We start from the raw sequence: 24041 nt of genomic DNA on the forward strand, positions 1-24041 counted from the left end.
GAAACTAGTGCTTCCTCCACAGGATGCTTCGTTTTTTCCCCAATTTAAATAGGATATTACATTCAATTCTAGGCACTTGCAAAAAGATTACAATCTAACACATTATTTAACATATATATAGGCATCGAGTATAACATTGCACGGTGTATTATACTGTATTGTTACGGTACTTTAAATGGAAAACAGTGCACTGTATCAGTTATTTTTCATGTTTTTTGAGAATGTTATATACCACATCTTCATCAAGAATATATATTGTTTAACCATTTTAAAATGATTGTATACTGTATTCACGCACGCAGTGTCAAGTTTTCAAAGGAAACCAGAGTACACTGGTATGGTTTCGACGTTTCAAAGTGTATCATCGACTCTTGGCAATGATGAGATAAGACTGCACTGATAACCGAACATTAGGGTCGCCACCCGTCCCGGTTTTTCCCAGGATCAACCACCTTGTTGAGTTACCTGTCCTGGGGAACTCTATCAAGTTTTCCCCAGGACGTTAAAAAGACACGTTTTTTAAAATGTGACTATAAAGTCCGTACAGAAAAGAGGCTGATGGGGAGACATAAAAATGGGTGACAATCGACTGGGTTGACTTTTGAGGTCTTGCCTTGTCGCTTCAGCAGGCTGTGCTCAGGATTCAAACAAGCAGACACTGCACAGCTGTTGGGACACAAAAGTATTTCAATTCAAAATAGTAGTCACCGATTACTGTAACAACTACTAAAAGTCAATAGATCCTCATAATTCCTTATATTTAGACCCAATTACCGAGGCGTCACCAAATCTCGTCAGCTCTTGGAAGCAAAGCAGAATTTGAGCCCTGATGGCACTTGGATGGTTGACCATCAAGTGCAAAAAATACAGGGCCAGTTTAAGGGGGCATTGTGGGCAGCAGAGGGCAGTGCGGCAAACAACATCCACGCAGCACTGCACTTCCCCCACCTTCCCCAACCCACACTGACCAGCATGGTGAAGTATGGTCAAACATCCCACAGCACACGTGGCATGGGACGACACTCATCCAGCAGTGGGTTGACAAATGCGCACGTATAATGCGCACGTACACATTGCGCATTTAACGTGTATATTTGTTTTATGTGACTATATCACACGTGACATGCAGTACCGAGAAAAAGTTTGTGAACCCCAATGATAATAATGGAAGTTCCATAGTTTTACCATAGCATTCTTGAATAAAAAAGCTATTTTCTTAAATATTCAATAGGGTTTTTATATTAACCAATTACATGTGTTTTGAAAAAAATTATGCGTGAATTAAACAAACAATTAGTAATTAAGACTCAGGATATGTGAAAAAGTAAGTTAACTCCTGGTTTAATTCACTTAATTAAGGAAATAATTAGAATCAGGCATTTAAATAATTAGGTAGCTCTTCATGGGTGAGTTTGGGAGGCCCCACCCTATGCAAAGATCAGAAACTGTGAGTTTGGTCTTCACCATACAGGTGTGTGGAAACAAATCATGCCATGATCCAAAGACATATCTCTGAGGACCTCAAAAAAATTGTTATTGATGCTCATCATTCCGGAAAGGGTTACAAAACCATTTCTACGGATTTGGGGCTCCACCAATCCACTGTCAGACAGATAGTCTACTAATGGGGAAAGTTCAAGACCACAGTGACTCGACCCAGGAGCGGTCGTCCTACCGAATTCTCACCAAGAATAAACCGGTAAATCCTGAAGGTAGTCACAAAGAACCCCAAAGAAACAGCCAAGGGATCTGCAGGCCACTCTTGGCTTGGCTAATGCGAGTGTTCACGACTCAACTATCAAAAAAAGACCGAAGAATGGTGTTCATGGAAGAAGAAGCAAGGATAATATGACTGCTCTCCATAAAGAACATTGCTGCCCATCTGAAGTTTGTCACAGAGCATGTCGGCTCTACACCAATAGAGCGAGACCAGCTGTGCTTGGCCCGCGACTGGAAAATGCTAGCTGACATGGGCCGGCAACTTGTGTTTCCTCCGGAGATCGCAACCACCACCCTAAGACCTGACATGGTGCTCTGGTCCCGTTCGCTCAAGAAGGTCTTCATCATTGAGCTCTCAGTACCCTGGGAGGACTCAGTAGATGAGGCTTATGAGCGAAAACATCTGCGCTATGCCGATCTAGCTGCCGAAGCACGGCATCATGGCTGGAACACAGAAGTCCGACCAGTGGAGGTGGGCTGCAGAGGTTTTGTGGCAACATCTACAACCAGACTGCTTAGAGACCTGGGAATTAAGGGCCAGAGCCAGCGTTCGGCAATCAGAGCTGTATCGGAGGCGGCAGAAGGCAGCAGTCAGTGGCTCTGGATGAAGAGGAAAGACCCCAGCTGGGCCCCAAAGTGAGAGGGCCAGGAGGTATGCAGTCAACAATGCTTGACTCAGGGAGGAGGACGCCCCTGCCATGCATAGTCCCATGGGATGTTGGCTATCAACAACAAGGCAACTCCTATGACTAATTGGGAATGGGACGCAAGCGTAGGATTGATCACCCTGTCGCTGGCCGCCTTTGGGGAGGGTGTATAGTATGAAAGGCCGAAACACCCTAGGAACCAAAGGGTCACTACTGACGATGCGCTCCCCAAATTTCACCAGGCTCACTGTTCATGAACTCTTGGAAGTGCTTGCACAAAGGATAGTAACATCTCATCCTGTGTTCTTTGGAATCCGACGATCCACAAGACTTCTGAAACAACGTTCTCTGGACAGACGAGCCAAAGGTAGAACGTTTTGGCCTCAATGAAAAGCGTTGTTTGGCGAAAACCAAATGCCACTTTCGAACAGAAGAACCTCATCTCAACCGTCAAGCGTGGTGGTGGGAATGTGATGGTTTGGGGCTGCTTTGCTGCCTCAGGACCTGGATAGTTTGCCATCATCGACACAACCATGAATTATGCATTGTATCAGAAGATTCTAGAGGAGAATGTCAGGCCATCTGTCCGTGAGCTGAAGCTGAACCGAAAGTGGGCCTTACAGCAAGACAATGATCCTAAACATTCAAGCAGAGCTACAAAAGAATGGCTGCAGAAGGAAAAATTCTGCGTTTTACAACGGCCTAGATCTACACCCCATAGAAATGTTGTGACAGGACCTGAGGCGAGCTGTCCATGCAAGGCAACCCTCAAATGTCACCGAGTTGAAGGAGTTATGTGAGGCGGAATGGGCCAAAATTCCTCCAATTCGATGTGAAAGACGGACCATCGGTTACAGGAAACACTTATTTTCAGTAATTAATGCTCACCAGTTAATGAATCTAAAGGTTCACATACTTTTCACACATGGTTATTGAATGTAGAATCATTTCAAGATAAATAAATGTGGAAAGAGTATTATGTTTGTGTCATTATTAGGACTTAGATTAAGATCTCGTAACATTTTAGGTTTGAAATATGTAAAATGTGAAAATCCTCAGGGGTTCACAAACTTTTTCTCAGCATTGTAATTTGTACATAAATGGTCCTAACTGTAGTCTGAAGTGGTTTCTTACCCGATTACATCCTGAAACACTTTACTCTCATCATTATCCAACATGACAGTTAAAGTGGAGTATGCTTTGCTCTTCAATGATACAGCATTGACCCGTATGGGAGGGTTCCTTATCTGTGGAGTAGTCTGTTGGTTCACCTGTGGGATGAGACCATGTCACAAGTCCATCACTCTCAGGTCATGCAATGGAAACCGAGCACACAAAATATGACGGACAGGATTTTTGTTTTCTAGTTTTTGGATATCTGATTTTCTCAAATGTAAGCCCAATCTTGGATTGTTTCAAATTTCATGCTTGTAAAATGTTACCAACTTTCTTGTTTGTGTACTAAATGTAATCCTTTTAAATGTTGAAAACAAATTAATTCTTCAAACAAAAATGTACGCATAAACACGTGGACGTTTTAAGTGTCAACTTGACGTCACACAGTGATCCTTTTGGTAAGCAAAACATAGCGCCTTCCTGATAACAGTGTGCTACAATAATGATCCGAATACGATATGTACTCAATAATTATTATTACTAATATTCAGTCCCTTAAGTTAGCCATTTATTTAGTACAAATATAATTGTTGATCATACCTGGGTGACAAATGGCAACATCCTTGTCTGTTTCCCAGCAGGTTCCATCGTGATGAGGTATAGAGTATCCAAGTTGGCCTCTAGAGGTATGAACATATGTTTTATATACATATATCAATTATACACCAGATACATCTGAAGAAACTGAAAAAAAGAACGCTTCAAGAAATATTCAGTTACTTGCATGACTATCAGTACTTCCCATACCTGCTTTCACCAGTGGTGACAGTCGTGAAATCTTCACAGATGTGAAATTCTTCTCAACGGTCACCGTCTGCACACGTTTGCTTACGCTAACCTGCAAAGGCAGGGTTAACAACAGATTAACCACCATCACAGTTTCGAATCCTCATAACATAAATAATTTTCTTTATTGGAAACCAACTGAGAGCCCATTTTTCATAAATATTATTTTTTAACAGGTTTAAAGGTCTGAACTACAGGAAGATTTGTTTTAGGAGATACACCTGGAGATGAGGGTGCATTGTTGATGCTTTGTTTACCTTGTCGTACGCCAACGAGAGAGAGACAGATGGTTCTTTGTCATAGTCTGAAGCTCTTCTGCATTGACCTGCCAAATAAATGGTGAGTTAGGCAGTGCTTACAAATTCATAGTGCCTGCTTCACAAAATGTATTACACTGGTCAACAAAAAAAACGTTTTTTTCTGGCCTGGACTTTTGCAGCTGTTTTAGACTAATTTCAGGGTGCTGATTCCAAATATGATCTCAGAATTGCTCTATCACATCTCATTTTTATGCTATCGGCATACCCCATTTTCATTGATTTTACCCGAAATTAACTCTGTCACTTATGATTGCAAGTTGTTGCGAGTCAGTGACTGCTTTAGTGTTAAAATATGCTGCTGTATTTTTAGGATAGTGTGTTTATAATATAATATCCGCATTTATTTAATATTTTTCTTCTGCAGTTTTTATTGAAAATGCAATATTTTATATCTCAAAAACCTGATGTGATAGACAAAAACTGATGCCAGATTTGGAATCAGCACCCCAAAATTACCTTAAACCCGTTGGAATACCATATGCCAGGAAAAGTGTGTTGACCAGTGTTATCTAATAATGTTACATATGATTAAACTAGTAAGTATGCAAGGTCTTCCAGAGCAGAAGTCCTTGCTTTAAGCCAAAACTAGCAGCCCGCACATCCTTTAGACATGACTATCCGTCTATCATCTCTTCCCTCCAGCAAAACTTTTAAAATAAGAAAGTACAATAGCACTTCAAATGCACAGCCAGTGCTGGTTAATCTCTTTTTATTCATTTAATTTTATTGAGGCAATATGCAGACATCACGTCATGACACACATACACCCAATCAGCACAAGCCAAACCAGCCCGAAAATAACAGGGGATAGAAAGATCGGGAACGGGCTCGCTGCCCCCGAACCATATGGGGTCCCACCTAAGGGGGGGAAGGTAACTTTTATATAATGAGGGGGGAAGGGATGACAAGGGCAGAGAGGGATATAACCAAATCATACCTGACATGAATAAAATAAAAACATAAAAGGTGGCCAAAAGGAGCATTTTTTATTTCCACCCCTCTGAAACCAGTGGAGGTTAATCTAGTAATTACAATATGTTCTTGCTCACGAAACTTTTTGCAAAGTGTCATACACACTAGAATCGATTTTAATTGATGAGTCCTTAAAATTATCATTCTTACCGGCCATCAGTGTTTGTCTTGAAGACTGAGGGGACACGAGCATCTCCTGGACAAAAATCTCCTTCACCTTCTTTCCATTCATTAGGCACAACTGGTCAACAGAGCAAAACAATGCGAAAAAGTAATAATTAACTTTGGGACCATTTGATGCACGTTCTTCTTGATTGTAATGTCACGTAAGTAGCATCAGTTTACTTATCCATTCTAAAATAACTAAATTAAGTTTAAAGATAATTTACAAATTTGTTATTCAGGTTGGTAACACTAAATATATTTTCTTTATGTGGCATACCCCTGTGCTTATTTTTTTTTATATTTCATGAGTGTAGTTAGCTATTGTTGAATGCCATTGCCTACCTCCATTTGATAAGCTTGAAGCAGGACTGAGTGCTTGGCAAACCGGCTGTAATACAGCACTGTGTTGGCCCAGAATGGATAATGTGCAATTACGCTCGTCTCTTGTGTGATCTGTGAAGTAGAAAAATAGGTCAAGAAAACAATATCACCAACATTGCATTTCATGGGGAAAATACTGCGACTATGACTGGCTCAGTGTCAAGAACTCTGATTCTTGTTCAATAACAGTAACAATCAAATACATTTAATGGGCACCATTCCTATAGAGAAAGGCTAACATGAAGGTGGCTATGTTTCCATGCAGTGTGCAGTAGTTTCACAATCGAGGGTGCGACGTTGCTATGCATAATTCCAAATTAGTAATTTGCAGGTACTTTTATGAATTCAGCAAATCTTAGACCTTGACGACGACACATAACACTGGCCTACTCTTTCGAATCACGTCACAGGATCTTGAGTATCCAATGTGAAACGAACAGTGTGTGTTTTATGGCTCATGCGCCCGCAATAATAAGCAGGGTGGCCTGCCGGTTTCGAACTGCAAACCTCTGCAGCGAGTGGCGAACGCGCTACCGCTGGGCTATGTTACCACCGCACGGCGAGATATCGCTGCATCCTGGAGATCAACGTATAATATTGTTCAAGTGATGTGTATCACTCGAACGATATTGCATTAAATTCGTGTATTTCTTTTTGTGGCAAAAAGCGCAGACCTGGCTCGGAAGAAGGGTCATGATGCTGAAGGCGTTGCCAACGTTACGCTCGTACCAGGTGTCGATTGCTCCCAGAGTCTGAGATATCACGCAGTCGTCTTGATCCTGCTGATAATAATAACATTGAATATTCATAATAATTTAGCACATTTGATGTCTGTGCCATTCTTAGTGTAAATCTAGTTTGAGAACTAATTTCCTTAGAATTAGCACGGTTTGATACCAACAGTGCAAAAGAAGTTAAACATACATATAACAGGAAGATACCATGTTTTGCATACAGCTAGTATGTCAGTAAAGGGATCATGTTGATACGTGTATTGTCAAATTAAGTAATTTAGGAGTGTATTTCTTTTTATCCGACAAAATTTGTACACTGATGTCGGCACACATGGTCTGCTCTTCTTCGAATGACATTCAATGCAAAATAGACAGTGCAAATTTATGGTTAACGCACAGCAAAGTGTTTACCAGGGCAGCATTGGGGCTAGAGCCGCAAACCTCTGCAACATGCGGCAACAAAACACGCAATTGTTAAGAACTAGCAATACAGCGGTTTAATAACAAGAGCATTTTCTGCTTTATTGAGGCAACGAGCGGGCCCATTACATCACGTTGTGACGTACGTATAACATCGTCAACATAAACTAAACTGGTAATAGAAAGCAGGGGACAGAGAGATGGGGAACGAACCCCGCTGCTGCCCCAAATCAAACGGGTCCACACCGAAAGGGGTAAGGGAAGTTCTTTAAGTAAGAGACAGGGGTTGACAAGGGGAGCGAGGGATGTAACCGAAACGCATCTGAAATAAAGAAAAGAAAACATAAGAGGCGACCAGAACTAGCGTTTTTCCTTCCACCCCTCTGAGTCCGGCTCCCATCTAATCTGCAGGGGTTATACCACTTATCCTCCATCCGTGTCTCTCGACCCTCTATCTGGCTAACTTATTTCAGATGTTGTATAAAAGGGGACAATTTGGGCTCGAATTTCCCCTCCTATCGCTTAAGCGCATGCCTCAGGTGCTCCATACCAAAGTGTGCCAAGGCGTGTACTGTTTCTAGATAGGTGGTTCGTGATTTACAAGAACACATTTTAAAATTTGTCTTGGAATTGTACCTGCTGGTTGAGAGCCTGTCCATATAGTGGGTTGGCTGTGGAGGGTGGTTGGTCTCGAATGGGAATGTAGTAAAACTCCAGCCGGAAGTGCTTCATCAGCAATGAACATCTTGATTCGCGTATCCTGAACAGAAACAGTTGAAATAATGCAGAGGAAGGAACTTCAGCAAAATAGAGTATAGCGATTTACTGAAGGCCAGTAATGCCCTAAACTTGCCTAATATGAATATACTTGACACTTTGCATTATTCTAAGTTTCTGATATCGCTCGTGTTAGCAAACCTAAAAAAAAATTACAATGCTAAAACACCAAAGTACAAAACCTAGTTTTTGGACACATCAGTACGGTAATGTGAATCCCACACACATCACCAACACCTGTTTTTTGGGGGTGTCTTTTTTGAGCCGTTCTCATGCAGAATCATACGCTTTATTTGGAGTGGAGGAATCTGATGAGCTATCAAGCTCTTTTTCACAGATGTCCAGTAAACTATAGAACTATGGAAGAACTATGGAAGAACTCTGGAAGAAGGCCCTACTCACACCTTGTTTGGTCATTGGGTGGATTTATTTGACCAAACTGCACCACATTTGTCAGTGCGGATTGGTTATGGGGGCGGTGGATGGATGACAGCACTGGTTCTAATATCACTCACCACTGATGTTGTTAGCCTTGAATTGAACTCGAGTCACAACGCTGATAGTGCAGCGTGCTAACCACTGTTGCTAGACACACACACTCACCTCATCCTGTTGTAGGCCCTTGCAAGCCTTCCCAGCGTTTTATCTCGGCCAAAAACTACAATTCGCAAGGCGCGGAACTCTGCAGCCTTTTCGCCTCTCAGTTGTAGCTTCCTGCGCATCGCCGTCTTTCGCTTAAGTTTAATTGCCTCGGGCGTTTTCTGGAAAGAGCACTCTTCTGTCGCTTCATTGTCCGATAGGTCATCCTCAATTGAACTGCGACAGCACAATGTTTCACTGGGTTCCTCTTCATCCAGCAGTGGTAGCTCACTGGGTAAATAATATTCATCTGTTTGTGGTAGATCGTCTTGGCTAACATTGGGATCAGTGTCCAAAAGGTCATCTTCCTCTATGTTACTCAGTTCTAATTCGTCCTTTTCGGAATATCCACTGTCCGGTCGTTTGTCACTCGGCAAGTGCGCTTCACTGTGCCGCAAAGCCGACAGGCCGTCATCACGTGGCCGTGTCTCACAAGCGGATTCCCCTTCGGGCCAAGAGCCAGAACTTATGGAAGCACTGGAGAATCCGGAATCTCGAAAAGGTTCGACGTCACCAGATCCCTGCTCGGTGGCAAGTGCTTTGCCAATTTTTTTCTGCTGCACGTATTTGTATAAAAAGTCTGAAGAACAAAAAAAACAAGAGGTGAATGATGAATGCCACTGATAAGAATGGTGTTAACATTTTGGAGGCCCTATTGAGAACTGTCGTTGACGTCATGAATAATTAATACTTTTAGATACGTATTCATATGAATAGATAACTTGTGAAAGGACTAATTGCACCTGTAAGCCGGCATGATTTAAAGGCTTCGTTTTGCTCTGCTCATTAGTTCCTGTTTGGCCCAAAATATATTTCACAAGCTGTAACTGGTATTAAAACATATGCCGATCTAGCATATCTTATTTAAACATTAAACTATTTTTTTTGAACTTATATATTTCTTTTTTACCAAAGATTTCTCTAAAGACACAATTGTCAACTTCTGGGTTATTTTTAAGGCACTACACTAAGCTAATCAAACGATCCGACTCTTGATAGAGCAACGTAAAATTGGAAGCCAGCTGAGTTGTTGCAGACAATCCTTAACCTTTTTTATATACATAGATAGGCGAGAGCATCACTTGCAGACAAAGTGCAATGGATAAAAATAGTATGGTACGTGGCCACAAGCTGCACCACCAGGACATCCCAACCACCATCACCACTACTACGGCTACTCGCAGCACCACTGCAACCCAAAAGGTGATTGTGTAGTCACAGTACAATTATAAAAATAGGTTTTACCATTTCTGGCAATAAAACAGGAGGTGTTAAGATGTTAAAGCACCAAACTGAAATCTTTTGCAAGAAATCATGTCTGCATTAACCACATATACTTGTGGTGAACATGCAAACAAAAAACATGCTCTGACAGTATGTGCATTGTCTTTGAAACTGATTGGTCCACACCAGAGACAGCTTTCTTAAGAGCCTAGTCTCAAAGAGTGTTAGCACTGAAACCACGTGGTCACATTTGCCATTGCTTTGGGTGTCCAGCTATGCTCTTGGATAAAATAATTTATGCATTTATTGAAAATAAAAAAATATATATAATATTGTTGGTTCTTTCGGTAAAGTCACATAGAAGAGAAATAATAAAATAATAAAAATAAAACATAATAAAAATGATCACGTTTCGATTGCAACACAAGCAATTATTATCAGGTGTGAAAACTTCAGCAAGAAAATTTGATGATGATGATTGCTTGTGTTGCAATCGAAACGTCGTGAGAATTTTCATTCCGTTTTATTTTTATTATTTCCCTTCTACGTGACTTTACCGAATGAACCAAGAATATGAATCCCCGCAGTCACGAAAGCTTTAAATCGAAAAATAAATATATATATGATGGATATTATCAGCTCACCTAAGTTCTGGTCTTTCCAGTCATGGACCAATATTTTGGGAACAGGCAATGGAATGAACTCCAATGTGCTATTGTTTTCACCTGCACATAAACAAAACAATACATACAGTCCATTTGTGAATGTTACACAAACACTGAATGGTATGAGGTGTTGGAATCAATGAAACTGTTTTCATGCGTTACAAAAACGCACATTTGCTAGAACCGACTATCACAGTGGTCAACACCACAGCAATTGTACGCATTAGTGGGTTTTAAAAAATTACTGCAGGCTGATTTTACCGTGCAAATGTAATTTAGTACAACAATGAATCGTTTAACGTGCTTTTTGCTTAACACGTAACTTTTAAGGAACACATCTACCACGTTAAACGAGGAATTACCACATGAACACTACATAAATTCCCCTCAGCTCGACATATTTATTGTTTACATTGTTATAATGACTAATACAGTATTGAATCAGATAAGCGGTTTGACTGAGGTCAGGCTCCATACCCACTAAAAACAAAGATTGTACCTTTTTTACCTTTTTTACCAGATCCCACAACTTCCTCATAGATTGTGTGCAGCTGCTGCCCAAGGTCTCCAGAAGTGCAGTCGTCATTTCTTGAGGAATCTGCCTTCTCCAGTGCACTCACACACCTCAGGTATACGTTGTGTACAAAATCCTTGTCCTTCGTCTGCAATGGTGATATGCAGGTACGTTGACTTAATTATAGCAAGGATGCATCACAAAATGTATTTCCCACGTTTGTACTTCGTCATGAAATGGATTGGCTCCACAGGATTTACATGGTTTTTAACGATGATGCCGACAATATGTACAACATTTGTATGTTAACATTGTTTTTATTCTGCTCCCATTTGAACACCACCAAGCCAGTAACGATCTAAGGCCTGGGAGCAACTTTACCATGACCATCTCGCCCTCTCACCAACTCACCTACCTTGGCTAGCCTACGAACAAAGACGGTAACTGCATCGCGCACATTCAGTTGCGCTTCTGCAGCCATCTAGAATGCTCTTCCTTCCGATATTAGGAAGTTACTGGAGCTATGCACTTTTAAATCATCTAGATTGAAATCTAATCTCTTTAGAAATGCTTTGTGTTTAGTTTGTTGTCCTTCCCCCGCACCTCCAATTGGCACGGTTGGCTACGTACCGTGCAAAAGAAGTTCAACATGCATACATATCCAGTTTACAGCCAATGCCATTTGACTGACCATTGCTGTGGCATGCCAAACTCACAAATGCACAGTGGCAATGCACACACCTGCAGGGATTTCTGCAGGGCATCAAGGTCATACTCCCTGCCGCCTGTGCTTTGGAACACGTGTCGGATGAGCTTCACGTTGCTGCTCTGTCTGTCCAGACCCAGAAGTTTCAGTTCGGCTTTGATAGTCTCGGAAAACACTTGTGGTACCTCCGCAGGATCAAGTAGGAGAACGGTTCTGAATGGAAATGAACAGAATCAGCAATGTGTGCATACAGTGAGTGTTATGTGTAACCGCAAAACAACATTTCCATGGAAAGTCTTCATTTATAAATGTGCAGTATGTATATATTACATGGAAAGTGTGCAATTTCTCCAAATGTATTGTGTTATATGTTGTGTATGTAACTTATTCATGAACACATTTCCACATCTATTTGTGACCAAATCCAAAGTCTATGTAAGCCTTTGCAATTTAAGCCTATGGGAGCCTTTGCACATTGAGATTCTAGGATGGAATGCACATTATAAATTTAAATTATTATTATTTACATTGAAGTCTATGGAAGGATTTAACATTAAGGTCTATGGGAGCTTTTAGTGGAAATGTCCTGTATTTTATCTCTTTTTCAAGAACTTCAATTTCTGGAATAAAAAAAACGGATGATGAGAAGTCAAACAGTGCAACCATAAACTGTGAAAAATACAAACAAAAAAATACTCACTTTGCATTTGGAAGGCAACTATTTGAACTGATTTCATTCTCAGCTTGGGCCAGCCTCTGGAACGTTATTCCTGCATAAAAAAAGTATTGTCATTGACAAAAACAAACACAAAATAAGTAAGTATATTAAAATGTAACTTTAAACATATTATTTGAAGTTAATTGGAACATTTTTAAAATTCATATTTCAAACTGAAAGTAAAATCTAATTGACTTTGTAAAACATTATACAGACATCTCTTTAGCGCGACCGCGTAGAACACGTATTTATTATAGCGCTCTTTGTCCTGGATACAAATATTTCAACAACAACAAAAATAAATAAAATCGCTTATGTGAAGACGCAGCAGCGGCACTGAGGAAATGCAACGCTCTGAGCCAATCAGCACCCAACCCCCCCACGCGAGTCAATTTTCACGATTCGTGGTCACAATTACATTAAACAAAAATGATTCTTCTTCCAATGTTATTACAGCGACGCATCGCTCGCCAGTTTTTGTTTGACACTCCCTCCCACTGACGTGCGTTTGTTCACTCCACCTTGGTCTCTCTCTCTCTACCTTATTTTCATGCTTTTATGAGCATTTAAAACCCATAATATCTGTAAAAAGGCCTGCAAGTATTGGTGCTGAAAATTTGAGATGAAGTATCAAGGAAAAGCATGACTTCGGATGTTAAAATAAAAGTGATAAGGCCCGGTCAAGGCCGGTGAGTGTCAGGTGGGTGTGGGTCTTGGATGTATTGGTGAGAATCGTACATAATACTGATATTATTATAACAAAACATTTTTTATATATAATCTGTATTACCATCTGTTTTCTTTGCGCTATTACCGAAAGCCAAATGAAGTCCTCATACATTGCTCATACGTAAAAAAATAACGCTGTCAAGGAACGTATCCCCGTATATAGAATAGTAGAATGACTCCTTTTAGCATTGATTCGATGAGAACTAGTTATCTGGGAAAGCATCTTGATCGCTAAGTGAGGTATGCCTGGACAGTGGCTGTGTCAAATGCTGTACCACGGTTAACTTTATGTTATTAATGTGTGGGTTTTATGGGTTGTAGTTTAACTGATACACAATAAACAAAATATTGGTTTAATCATTAGCTGTTCCTCATACGGGGTAAACCACAAGACCACAAACATGTTGGGACTTATACCAATTATAAAAAAAACCGGTAAAAACTGACGAAATTCTAAGTCTTCAACCCTATTCAACACGCCCGACCGCCTTTGTCTCCCCAGTGGCGATGTTTACAAACCGCACCAGGTACTCATTTGAGGCTGAGTCGACCGAGGGGGAGGCCAGGACCAGGGGCACACAACGCACAGACAGGCACACGACCCCCATCGCCAGACTAACCAGGGGCTCTCATTTCTGTCTTGATTAAGTGAAGGATGTTTTTGCAGAGTCCACCTGCAGGCTGTGGCCATGTCAGAAACTTGTAGAACTCCTCGTAAGAGATGTCGAGGATCTGCTTGTCTTGGGGTATGTGTGGGGTCTGTCGAGAATTTGGCATCATGTTCCAAGTCTCATTTTGACAAAGAAAATACAAATACAGTGTACAGTGCAGTATAATAAATCATAAAGGTATGCTGGATACCGTACACAATTAACAATTCATTCAATTATCACCGCATAATTATACTTTAGTGGTGTGGCAACAAAACACGTATGCTGCCCTGGTGCAATGGTAAGTACATTAAATTTGCAATCCGGAAGGCAAGTACGTAACCATACCTTAAATCCACCCATCCCTATCCAGCGAGCAGTAGCAATGTGTACACCATAGACGATTTGCAAATCCTGTGTGATGGGGTAAAACGTGGGCACTCCTACCAACTTCTATGACATCTGGCTGTCGTGGACAGGGCAGGCCACAATACCCTCTAGAGGGGCCTTTCGAGAGCTCCCTCTAGTAGAGGCCCTTCCACCAGCAGTGGCATGAGCAAGCACTTGCAGGGCTGCACCTCTACCATTGTCTTTACCATTAACAACAGACGGAATTCAGCTGGGAGTGGTGCGTAAGGAAGACCAAAAACACCTTGCCACGGACACTGTCAGACAGCACGTTAGTGGGACAATGTATTTGGACAATTGCCCTTTTGTAATGCATATGTGATGTAGCTCTCAGAGACACCGTCTTGTCTTTCTGTATATTCATTCTGAATAAAGTCCACTTACAACTCAACAAGTAACCGCGAGTGACTATATACACTTGGGTAGTGAGACGACTCTATTCTGAGACAACGTAGCTTCTAGTCTCAAGACAACTCGCAGACGATGGAGACGACCCGATTCAAGGCGACAAAGACGACAGTGTCCCACGCCAACAGCCCCCATCTTATCCTCGCCCGGTGCGGCCACGCCCCCATTCTAGAACTCTCCTCGCCCACCTGCCTCTGTCAATCACCGCCCGAGTTACACTTCCCCTGCTATTGGACCCCGTGCTCCCCCCCCCCCCCTCACGTGACGCTGTCAACGCTCGTCCAATCATCAATCATGAACACGGCCATTAGTAACCATGGTCCCGGGGACCCAGACTGTCCCGCTATCACTCCGCACTGTCTTTACACTTAACGGTTGTTAGTAGTAAATCACAATCCTGCATTGTATAAGCGATTCAGCTTTTTTATAATTTCAATCTAGGTAATATTGTACCAACAACAAAAAATGCCACTGAACATGTACGTACGTTTATTACAGTTGACCAAAACATGAGCGCCAAAGGAACAAATCCATCGTGGTTAAATGTCCCATGAAGCTGGAAAAAAAACACAAAATAACTTGTGACAGGGATTTAAATACAAGAGGTATTTAAATGACAATCAGGTTTCAAATAAAGTGGAGTATTTTAGGCATGTATGGGTAATGACTCATTTAAATGGTGTATATTCATATTTAAAACACATTAAAAGCAAATGTTAAAATAACTGTTCCATGTTCAATACCCCATATAACCAGGGAACAACACATCTTTCCTCCCTGCATGTGTGAAAGTGTCTGCATGGTTTTTGTTCCCAGGAAGGTGGGTCATGTTTGCCTGTGTACTTTTTGTAAGACTCGCAAACAGGGCTATGACTGGAAATGAACACCCACCTAATAATTCAGGCTATGTACACGCAGGAATAGCCGCAGGTCATGGCTACTTCCTCCAACGCAGGAATGCAACCACAAGAGAAGAATACAGTACAATTTAAGAATACACACTGGAAACATGCATACAAAAAAAGTCATGGTGTGTGTTTTACCCATGTGACCTTTTTGGTCAGAGAATTGTGTATCGATAGACTTTCATGTAGCAAAAAAATATTGCTTTTAAAATATTTAAATGTCCAAACCACAGTTTACTGCACTCAGTATGGAGGTGTCAATGCACTACTTTTATTTTTCCCTTTTCTAATTTGTATCATTAATCATCCCACAAACAATAATAAAAAAACATACCCTTTGAAAAATACTGTACGAATAAACATACCGTTTTTAGTGATTAACCGATACACACAGTACGTTTAAAACATGTTTTTGAGGCTTTACATGAATAAACAAATACGGTTGTTCCATTTCAATGTTTACAACAGCCACATCTAAAACGTATCCTAAAATGTTATTCGTTGAATTGTAGCACTCACAATGCGTGGGATGTGACGTTGATATGATGGTGTGGCAATGAGGATGTGGATGCAAGGGAAAGTGGCAGCGTGGACAAGGGAAGAATATGGTACGCAGTTTTTCGTGTTTCAGACGAGATACACAAATGTGTAAAACAGAAAAATGCCCATTGTGCGTACGCGAAACATCTTAAGCATTTTCTAAAGTGGTGCGTTGTGGTCCTCTTAAGATCGTCCATCAAAAAAAAAATGTGACCAACGGACAGCAGCAGCAGAAGGATCACAACCGTGGACTGCTGCAAAGTCTGCCTCCCCAACCTTTGCGTTAAAATACACGGGGAAATAATCCAAACACCACGGTATTATTTTGTGAGCTCTAGTTCAGGGAAATACTGGATGATACAATTCTTCACTGGCGGTTCAACTCGCCAAACGGTATCTTGATCGGGCCCAACAGTAATCATGTTCCGAGCTCTCACCAAAGTCAACTAGCAATGGCCGTGGCCAAACTGCGACGGTGCAAAAGTAGTGGCAACAGCTACAGAAAACATGCAGTTGTGAATCCCTGCAGGTGCGTCGGAATCGTTTGATCGCCAAGTGTTCGGCCGTTACCTCTCGGAGCTTGTCAAGTATCTGCCGAATGACCAATACACCATTGGATGGATGTCTGCTGATAAACTCCTCCAAGGTCCATCGGTTAAGTGCCAAGCCAGCTGTGGGCCACAGAAAGCACGGCATGCAAATTCCTTCCGGATACATTCCACGCAAGACATCTGCTGTGAAACAATAGTCAACGTTGACACGTAGCTTTTCGCAACCAATATGCATAATATAGGATTTTGGGTTAGATTGCGTGTATATAAATGTGTCGTTAAACCCACCACCCGACACAGCCAATTAGTAAGGTTCGTCACAAACAAAACATGCCAATTCGTTACTAGTACAGCACACCGGTGTGTTGTACTAGTGTTGGAGAGTAAGACGTTTCGTCAATAATTACAACCAGCAACATCAGGCAACAGCCAAAGTTGTGGAGAAATTATCTTGTTTTCAGTCTAAATTATTCTGGCCGTCACCTGATTATGCTATTTGTAATTACTGGCGAAACGTCGTACTCGAATTGTAAATGTTGCGGGTTTACTCTGCAACACGCCGGTGTGCTGTACTAGGAACGGATTGCGACGTTTTGTTTACGTGACAAACCTTACTAAATTGGCTGTGTCAGATGGTGGTGGGTTTAACGACACATTTATATTCACGCAATCTAACCCAAACGCTCTATTAGGGATCATGGTCAACTTTCTATACTGTTTATATATAGTATACACAGCATATGAAGTATTTACTGTAATACTATTTCACATATTAGGGTTGGAGTACTTTTGGAAAGGTGAACTAGACAATAGAAAAGTACTACACTACTCATGTGCCTAAAGAATAAGGTATTTAATCAGTGCGTAGTTAACAAACAACATTTAACAACAACTGAAAGTGCTTAAACCGTGAATACATGTGTAGTGGTGGTGTTGACGCGCGCCGACTGTGACAGTGATGGATCACGGGGCAGCACGGGGTGCGGGGTTGGGCACGCGTTGTGGGCGTGGTATGGACGCGCGCGCCGGGAGTGACGGATGACGGGGCGGCGCGGCGTGGGTGGTGAGGCACGCTGAGATGTGGGAAAACAGGATCGTAGCGAGTGGCCAGTGATTGGTCAAATAGGATGGGTGCTCTCAGCGACGTCCGCAGGTGGGGTATAAAGGGGGACGCGCGAGAGCACTCGGGGTTGTTAACCAGTTGAAGATCGAAGACGGAGTTGAAGAGCTAGTGCCCCGAGACCCCTAGTCCCGCTGTCCTTGTAGGGACCGGGGCCCTGTGTGGCTCGGAGGCGAGACTGTGGGACCCGTGGTTCGACGCCCACGTGGGTCGGGACTGGGGGACCCACAGTCGAGACGGACACCCCGGCAGGGTGTGTCCCGAGTAGCTCAGTGGGTGTTAGTCACCCGAGTAGCTAGTGGGCGTTAGTCGCCAGAATAGCTCAGTGGGCGTTAGCCGCCAGAGTAGCTAAGTGGGTGTTAGTCACCCGAGTAACCAAGTGGGTGTTAGTCACCCGAGTAGCTAAGTGGGTGTTAGTCACCCGAGTAACCAAGTGGGTGTTAGTCACCCGAGTAGCTAAGTGGGTGTTAGTCACCCGAGTAACCACGTGGGTGTTAGTCACCCGAGTAGCTAAGTGGGTGTTAGTCACCCGGGTAACCAAGTGGGTGTTAGTCACCCGAGTAACCAAGTGGGTGTTAGTCACCCGAGATACTACAGTGGGTGTTAGTCGCCTGTGAACCGAAGTTGGTGAAATAAAGAGTGTGCTACCCGTGAAGTCGTCTCCCGCCGAATTACTACATTACAACTGGCGTCAGAAGTAAACCTGTCTTCAAGAAGAATGGATACTAGGAAGACTACCCGTACCCACGAGCGAGATCGGGAAGACGACGGCGTACCGGAGACACCAACCTCGGGAGGAGAGGACGAGGAGTTGCCGCCGATGCAGCACTTCGCGGCGATGGCCGACGCTCAGCTCGCCTCCGACACCAGCCTACAGGACGCGCACTCCCGCCTGGCGGAGTTGCTGCTCGCCGCCGCTGCAGTTTTGGTGGAGATCTCCGTTCCAGCGGGCGAAGGGACGGCTGCGGGGTTGGAGGAGGCGGCGCGGCTGGAGGGTTCCCGCCAGAAGGCGCTTCGCGCCAAAAGTTTTGAGGTTGGCGCCGTTTTTGAGGGACCGCCATTGTTTGGCAGGAAACGGGGACACCACGTGGCCGGAGATCTCCACTCAGCGCGGCCCGCGTCATCGGCGCGCGCCGGAGCTCTCCAGGGTGCGACTGCTGACAGAGCCGACATTTTGTACAACCACAGTGGCGCGGGGAAAAATCGTTCCGACGACGACGACGACCGAGTCCTCCAGCAACGATTGCCCGCGCTGTCGGCGTTCAAGGCAGACGGAGGCGACTGGGGAGCCTTCCACCGAAGGTTCCTCGCACATCAAGAAATGTCGGGGTGGTCCGACACCACTGCCCTGCGCGCTCTGCCAGCGATGCTCGACGACGACGCGCTTGCAGCCTTCACATCGGCCCCAAGGTCGTCTCGCTCAACGCTACAGGCCGCGCTACACCTGATGGCTAGGGTGTTCGGCCCGCCCTCGACCTGCCGCCACCAATTCTACGATCGGCGGAAGGTGGCTGGGGAAACAACGCTCGCCTATCGCACGGCGCTGCTCGCCTTGGCGGACGCGGCTTTTCCCCGAATGGACAAGGAGGGGAAGGACGCCATGGTGACGGAGCAGCTGCTGGCGTTGGCCCACGAGTTGGGAGTCCCCATCAATGTGGCAGACGAAATGGATATCTGCTCCCTGGCGATCGCCACGAGTATTCACGCGTACGAGGTCCTCAAGCGCAAGCCGACGGTCGTCTGCAAATTGGCGGAGAACGCGGCACTGGCCGCCACGATCGCCGAGCCTCAGCCAGCTGCGGATCGGGAGCAGGCCTTCGCTGTATCGCGTCCGGGGGAGTGGAGAACGGGAGGTCGTTCACCCACACGTTCATCCCGCAAGCTGGAGCAACCGAAACCTACGACGTCCCTCGTCGTCTGCTACAACTGCGGCCTTCGGGGTCACGTCGCAGCCGGGTGCCGGGCCCCGCGTCAGCGCGCCACGGGACCACGTCGGGACGACGACCAGGCCCACAAGTCATCCCAACTAAACCCGGCAAGTCGCGGCACCTCACACGCCCGGTCCACATACGCGGCACGTTCGGGTCGCCGCTTGGCGGTGGGGGGTCAGCGGCTGGGTGCCGGGGGTTCACTTCGGCGGGGGGGGTCCGTACACGGCCCGCAAGCAGTCGAATGGTCCGAATTGGCCCACAGGATAGTGGCTGCGTCGGCCGGGTCGTCCGTGGTAACGGGTTTATTGACGGGGTTGAGGTCCGGGTGCTTGTGGACACGGGTGCGTCGGCCACTATCATTTCGGACCTTATTTATAACATTCTTCCCGTCCAAAGTCGACCCCTTCTGCCTGTGGACGTGCCATTTTATGCGGCGAATGGGGGATCATCGGCCAGATTCGGGCGACTATTTGCATTGGTGACATCAAATTGGCGGGCCCTATTTTTGTATCATCATCGCTGGCCGTTCCTTGTTTGCTAGGTACGGACTTTTTGTCCAAAATGCCCATCAAAATTCTCATAGATCAGGCCTGCATTGAGCTTCCGTCGGGACGGCGGGTTGCGTTCTTGACAAGCCCTACCAAAATACGCACGGTTTGTGCGACGGTGCAGGCGCTGGCAACTCAGACTGTACGGGTGCCCCCGGGATCGCAAATGTTGGTGCCCCTTCGGTTGAGGAAACCGCTCGGGGTGGGTGCGGGGGCACAGGGAGTACTGTTGGGGCCGTCTAACAGGGCCAAATGTGGCCTCGACTTGGCGGTAGCTCAAACCATGGTGAGAGGGGACAGGGAGCCGTTCGTAATGGTCCTGAATACGGGGTCGCGGCCGGCCATAATTACGCAGGGAACGGTGCTGGCTCACGCCGCGCCGCTACCCGTTGAGGAACAGCTCGTTGCTCACGCCGATTTCAGTGTCGAGTCGCATCCTCCAAGTGATGAGGGGACAGAGTGGTTGGACTCGTTGTGTGCCGGGTCTGCTAACTTGTCCAAGGTGCAATTGGGAGCATTGAGGGGTTTGCTACTCGAGTTTGCTGATGTGTTCAGCAGACATAAGTACGATATCGGCTGCACAGACCTGTTGCGCCACCACATAGCTACGGGGGACGCGGCCCCTATTCGACAGAATCCCTTCCGGCTCAGCCCAGCCGAGAAGGAGCATGTGCAGTCGGCGGTTAATGATATGTTGGCGGCCGACATTATTTCGCCCTCTTCTAGTCCGTGGGGTGCTCCTATTGTCCTAGTTAAAAAACAGGACGGGTCTTTGCGGTTCTGTGTCGATTTCCGCCGCTTAAACAAAATCTCGATGGCGGATGCGTATCCGCTCCCCAGAATGGATGAGTCGCTGGATGCCTTGGCGGGAGCACAGTTTTTTTCCACACTCGATCTGCTTTCCGGATTTTGGCAATTGCCCCTCGATAACGAATCTAAACCTAAAACCGCTTTCCGGACACCTGGTGGCCTATTTGAATTCAACCGTTTGCCCATGGGCTTACATTCCGCTCCCGCCACGTTCCAGAGGCTCATGGAATTGGTTTTGTCGGGCCTCTAATGGGACACCTGTTTGATTTATCTCGACGATATCATCGTTATGGGAACCTCATTTGCCAGTAAAAATATGATAATTGGTTCTTTACCCTTCTATCTGGCAACAAAACTGACACCTTTTTTACAAGGAGTCATGTTTGCATAGACCGCAATACCTGCAGTCATAATACAAACAAAAGAACATAACTCTGATAATGTGCACTGTCCTTAAAGTTGATTGATCCACACCCGAGACAGCTTTCCTTAGAGCCTAGTCTCATATGGGTTGGACCAGATGACGCCAAAAGGCGCACAACCCAAAGACAATGCACCATCAGAGTATGAGAGCTCGGGGCAAGCATCTACACTATGGGAACCTCATTTGCCAGTAAAAATATGATAATTGGTTCTTTACCCTTCTATCTGGCAACAAAACTGACACCTTTTTACAAGGAGTCATGTTTGCATAGACCGCAATACCTGCAGTCATAATACAAACAAAAGAACATAACTCTGATAATGTGCACTGTCCTTAAAGTTGATTGATCCACACCCGAGACAGCTTTCCTTAGAGCCTAGTCTCATATGGGTTGGACCAGATGACGCCAAAAGGCGCACAACCCAAAGACAATGCACCATCAGAGTATGAGAGCTCGGGGCAAGCATCTACACTATGGGAACCTCATTTGCCAGTAAAAATATGATAATTGGTTCTTTACCCTTCTATCTGGCAACAAAACTGACACCTTTTTACAAGGAGTCATGTTTGCATAGACCGCAATACCTGCAGTCATAATACAAACAAAAGAACATAACTCTGATAATGTGCACTGTCCTTAAAGTTGATTGATCCACACCCGAGACAGCTTTCCTTAGAGCCTAGTCTCATATGGGTTGGACCAGATGACGCCAAAAGGCGCACAACCCAAAGACAATGCACCATCAGAGTATGAGAGCTCGGGGCAAGCATCTACACTATGGGAACCTCATTTGCCAGTAAAAATATGATAATTGGTTCTTTACCCTTCTATCTGGCAACAAAACTGACACCTTTTTACAAGGAGTCATGTTTGCATAGACCGCAATACCTGCAGTCATAATACAAACAAAAGAACATAACTCTGATAATGTGCACTGTCCTTAAAGTTGATTGATCCACACCCGAGACAGCTTTCCTTAGAGCCTAGTCTCATATGGGTTGGACCAGATGACGCCAAAAGGCGCACAACCCAAAGACAATGCACCATCAGAGTATGAGAGCTCGGGGCAAGCATCTACACTATGGGAACCTCATTTGCCAGTAAAAATATGATAATTGGTTCTTTACCCTTCTATCTGGCAACAAAACTGACACCTTTTTACAAGGAGTCATGTTTGCATAGACCGCAATACCTGCAGTCATAATACAAACAAAAGAACATAACTCTGATAATGTGCACTGTCCTTAAAGTTGATTGATCCACACCCGAGACAGCTTTCCTTAGAGCCTAGTCTCATATGGGTTGGACCAGATGACGCCAAAAGGCGCACAACCCAAAGACAATGCACCATCAGAGTATGAGAGCTCGGGGCAAGCATCTACACTATGGGAACCTCATTTGCCAGTAAAAATATGATAATTGGTTCTTTACCCTTCTATCTGGCAACAAAACTGACACCTTTTTACAAGGAGTCATGTTTGCATAGACCGCAATACCTGCAGTCATAATACAAACAAAAGAACATAACTCTGATAATGTGCACTGTCCTTAAAGTTGATTGATCCACACCCGAGACAGCTTTCCTTAGAGCCTAGTCTCATATGGGTTGGACCAGATGACGCCAAAAGGCGCACAACCCAAAGACAATGCACCATCAGAGTATGAGAGCTCGGGGCAAGCATCTACACTATGGGAACCTCATTTGCCAGTAAAAATATGATAATTGGTTCTTTACCCTTCTATCTGGCAACAAAACTGACACCTTTTTACAAGGAGTCATGTTTGCATAGACCGCAATACCTGCAGTCATAATACAAACAAAAGAACATAACTCTGAAAACATGACTCCTTGTAAAAAGGTGTCAGTTTTGTTGCCAGATAGAAGGGTAAAGAACCAATTATCATATTTTTACTGGCAAATGAGGTTCCCATAGTGTAGATGCTTGCCCCGAGCTCTCATACTCTGATGGTGCATTGTCTTTGGGTTGTGCGCCTTTTGGCGTCATCTGGTCCAACCCATATGAGACTAGGCTCTAAGGAAAGCTGTCTCGGGTGTGGATCAATCAACTTTAAGGACAGTGCACATTATCAGAGTTATGTTCTTTTGTTTGTATTATGACTGCAGGTATTGCGGTCTATGCAAACATGACTCCTTGTAAAAAGGTGTCAGTTTTGTTGCCAGATAGAAGGGTAAAGAACCAATTATCATATTTTTACTGGCAAATGAGGTTCCCATAGTGTAGATGCTTGCCCCGAGCTCTCATACTCTGATGGTGCATTGTCTTTGGGTTGTGCGCCTTTTGGCGTCATCTGGTCCAACCCATATGAGACTAGGCTCTAAGGAAAGCTGTCTCGGGTGTGGATCAATCAACTTTAAGGACAGTGCACATTATCAGAGTTATGTTCTTTTGTTTGTATTATGACTGCAGGTATTGCGGTCTATGCAAACATGA

General features: G+C 44.3%; 1 protein-coding gene across 1 annotated transcript in view; it reads right to left on the reverse strand.

The window, feature by feature from the left end:
* Nucleotides 1-530: 530 nt before the first annotated feature.
* Nucleotides 531-24041, reverse strand: part of LOC144936917 (phosphoinositide 3-kinase regulatory subunit 5-like) — a 31485-nt gene continuing 7974 nt past the window's right edge. The window contains exons 2-18 of the mRNA XM_078864513.1: nucleotides 16774-16874; nucleotides 15246-15314; nucleotides 13913-14051; nucleotides 12546-12615; nucleotides 11881-12058; nucleotides 11134-11287; nucleotides 10605-10685; nucleotides 8701-9316; nucleotides 7957-8080; nucleotides 6841-6948; nucleotides 6128-6238; nucleotides 5771-5861; nucleotides 4586-4653; nucleotides 4290-4380; nucleotides 4083-4162; nucleotides 3501-3637; nucleotides 531-666 (exon numbers count right to left, since the gene is read on the reverse strand). Of these exons, the coding sequence (XP_078720639.1) occupies nucleotides 531-666; nucleotides 3501-3637; nucleotides 4083-4162; nucleotides 4290-4380; nucleotides 4586-4653; nucleotides 5771-5861; nucleotides 6128-6238; nucleotides 6841-6948; nucleotides 7957-8080; nucleotides 8701-9316; nucleotides 10605-10685; nucleotides 11134-11287; nucleotides 11881-12058; nucleotides 12546-12615; nucleotides 13913-14051; nucleotides 15246-15314; nucleotides 16774-16874 (2354 nt within the window). The remainder of the gene's footprint in view (nucleotides 667-3500; nucleotides 3638-4082; nucleotides 4163-4289; nucleotides 4381-4585; nucleotides 4654-5770; nucleotides 5862-6127; nucleotides 6239-6840; nucleotides 6949-7956; nucleotides 8081-8700; nucleotides 9317-10604; nucleotides 10686-11133; nucleotides 11288-11880; nucleotides 12059-12545; nucleotides 12616-13912; nucleotides 14052-15245; nucleotides 15315-16773; nucleotides 16875-24041) is intronic.

Source organism: Lampetra fluviatilis, chromosome 1 (assembly GCF_964198595.1).
Source record: "Lampetra fluviatilis chromosome 1, kcLamFluv1.1, whole genome shotgun sequence".
In the NCBI taxonomy this organism is placed as follows: Eukaryota; Metazoa; Chordata; class Hyperoartia; order Petromyzontiformes; family Petromyzontidae; genus Lampetra; species Lampetra fluviatilis.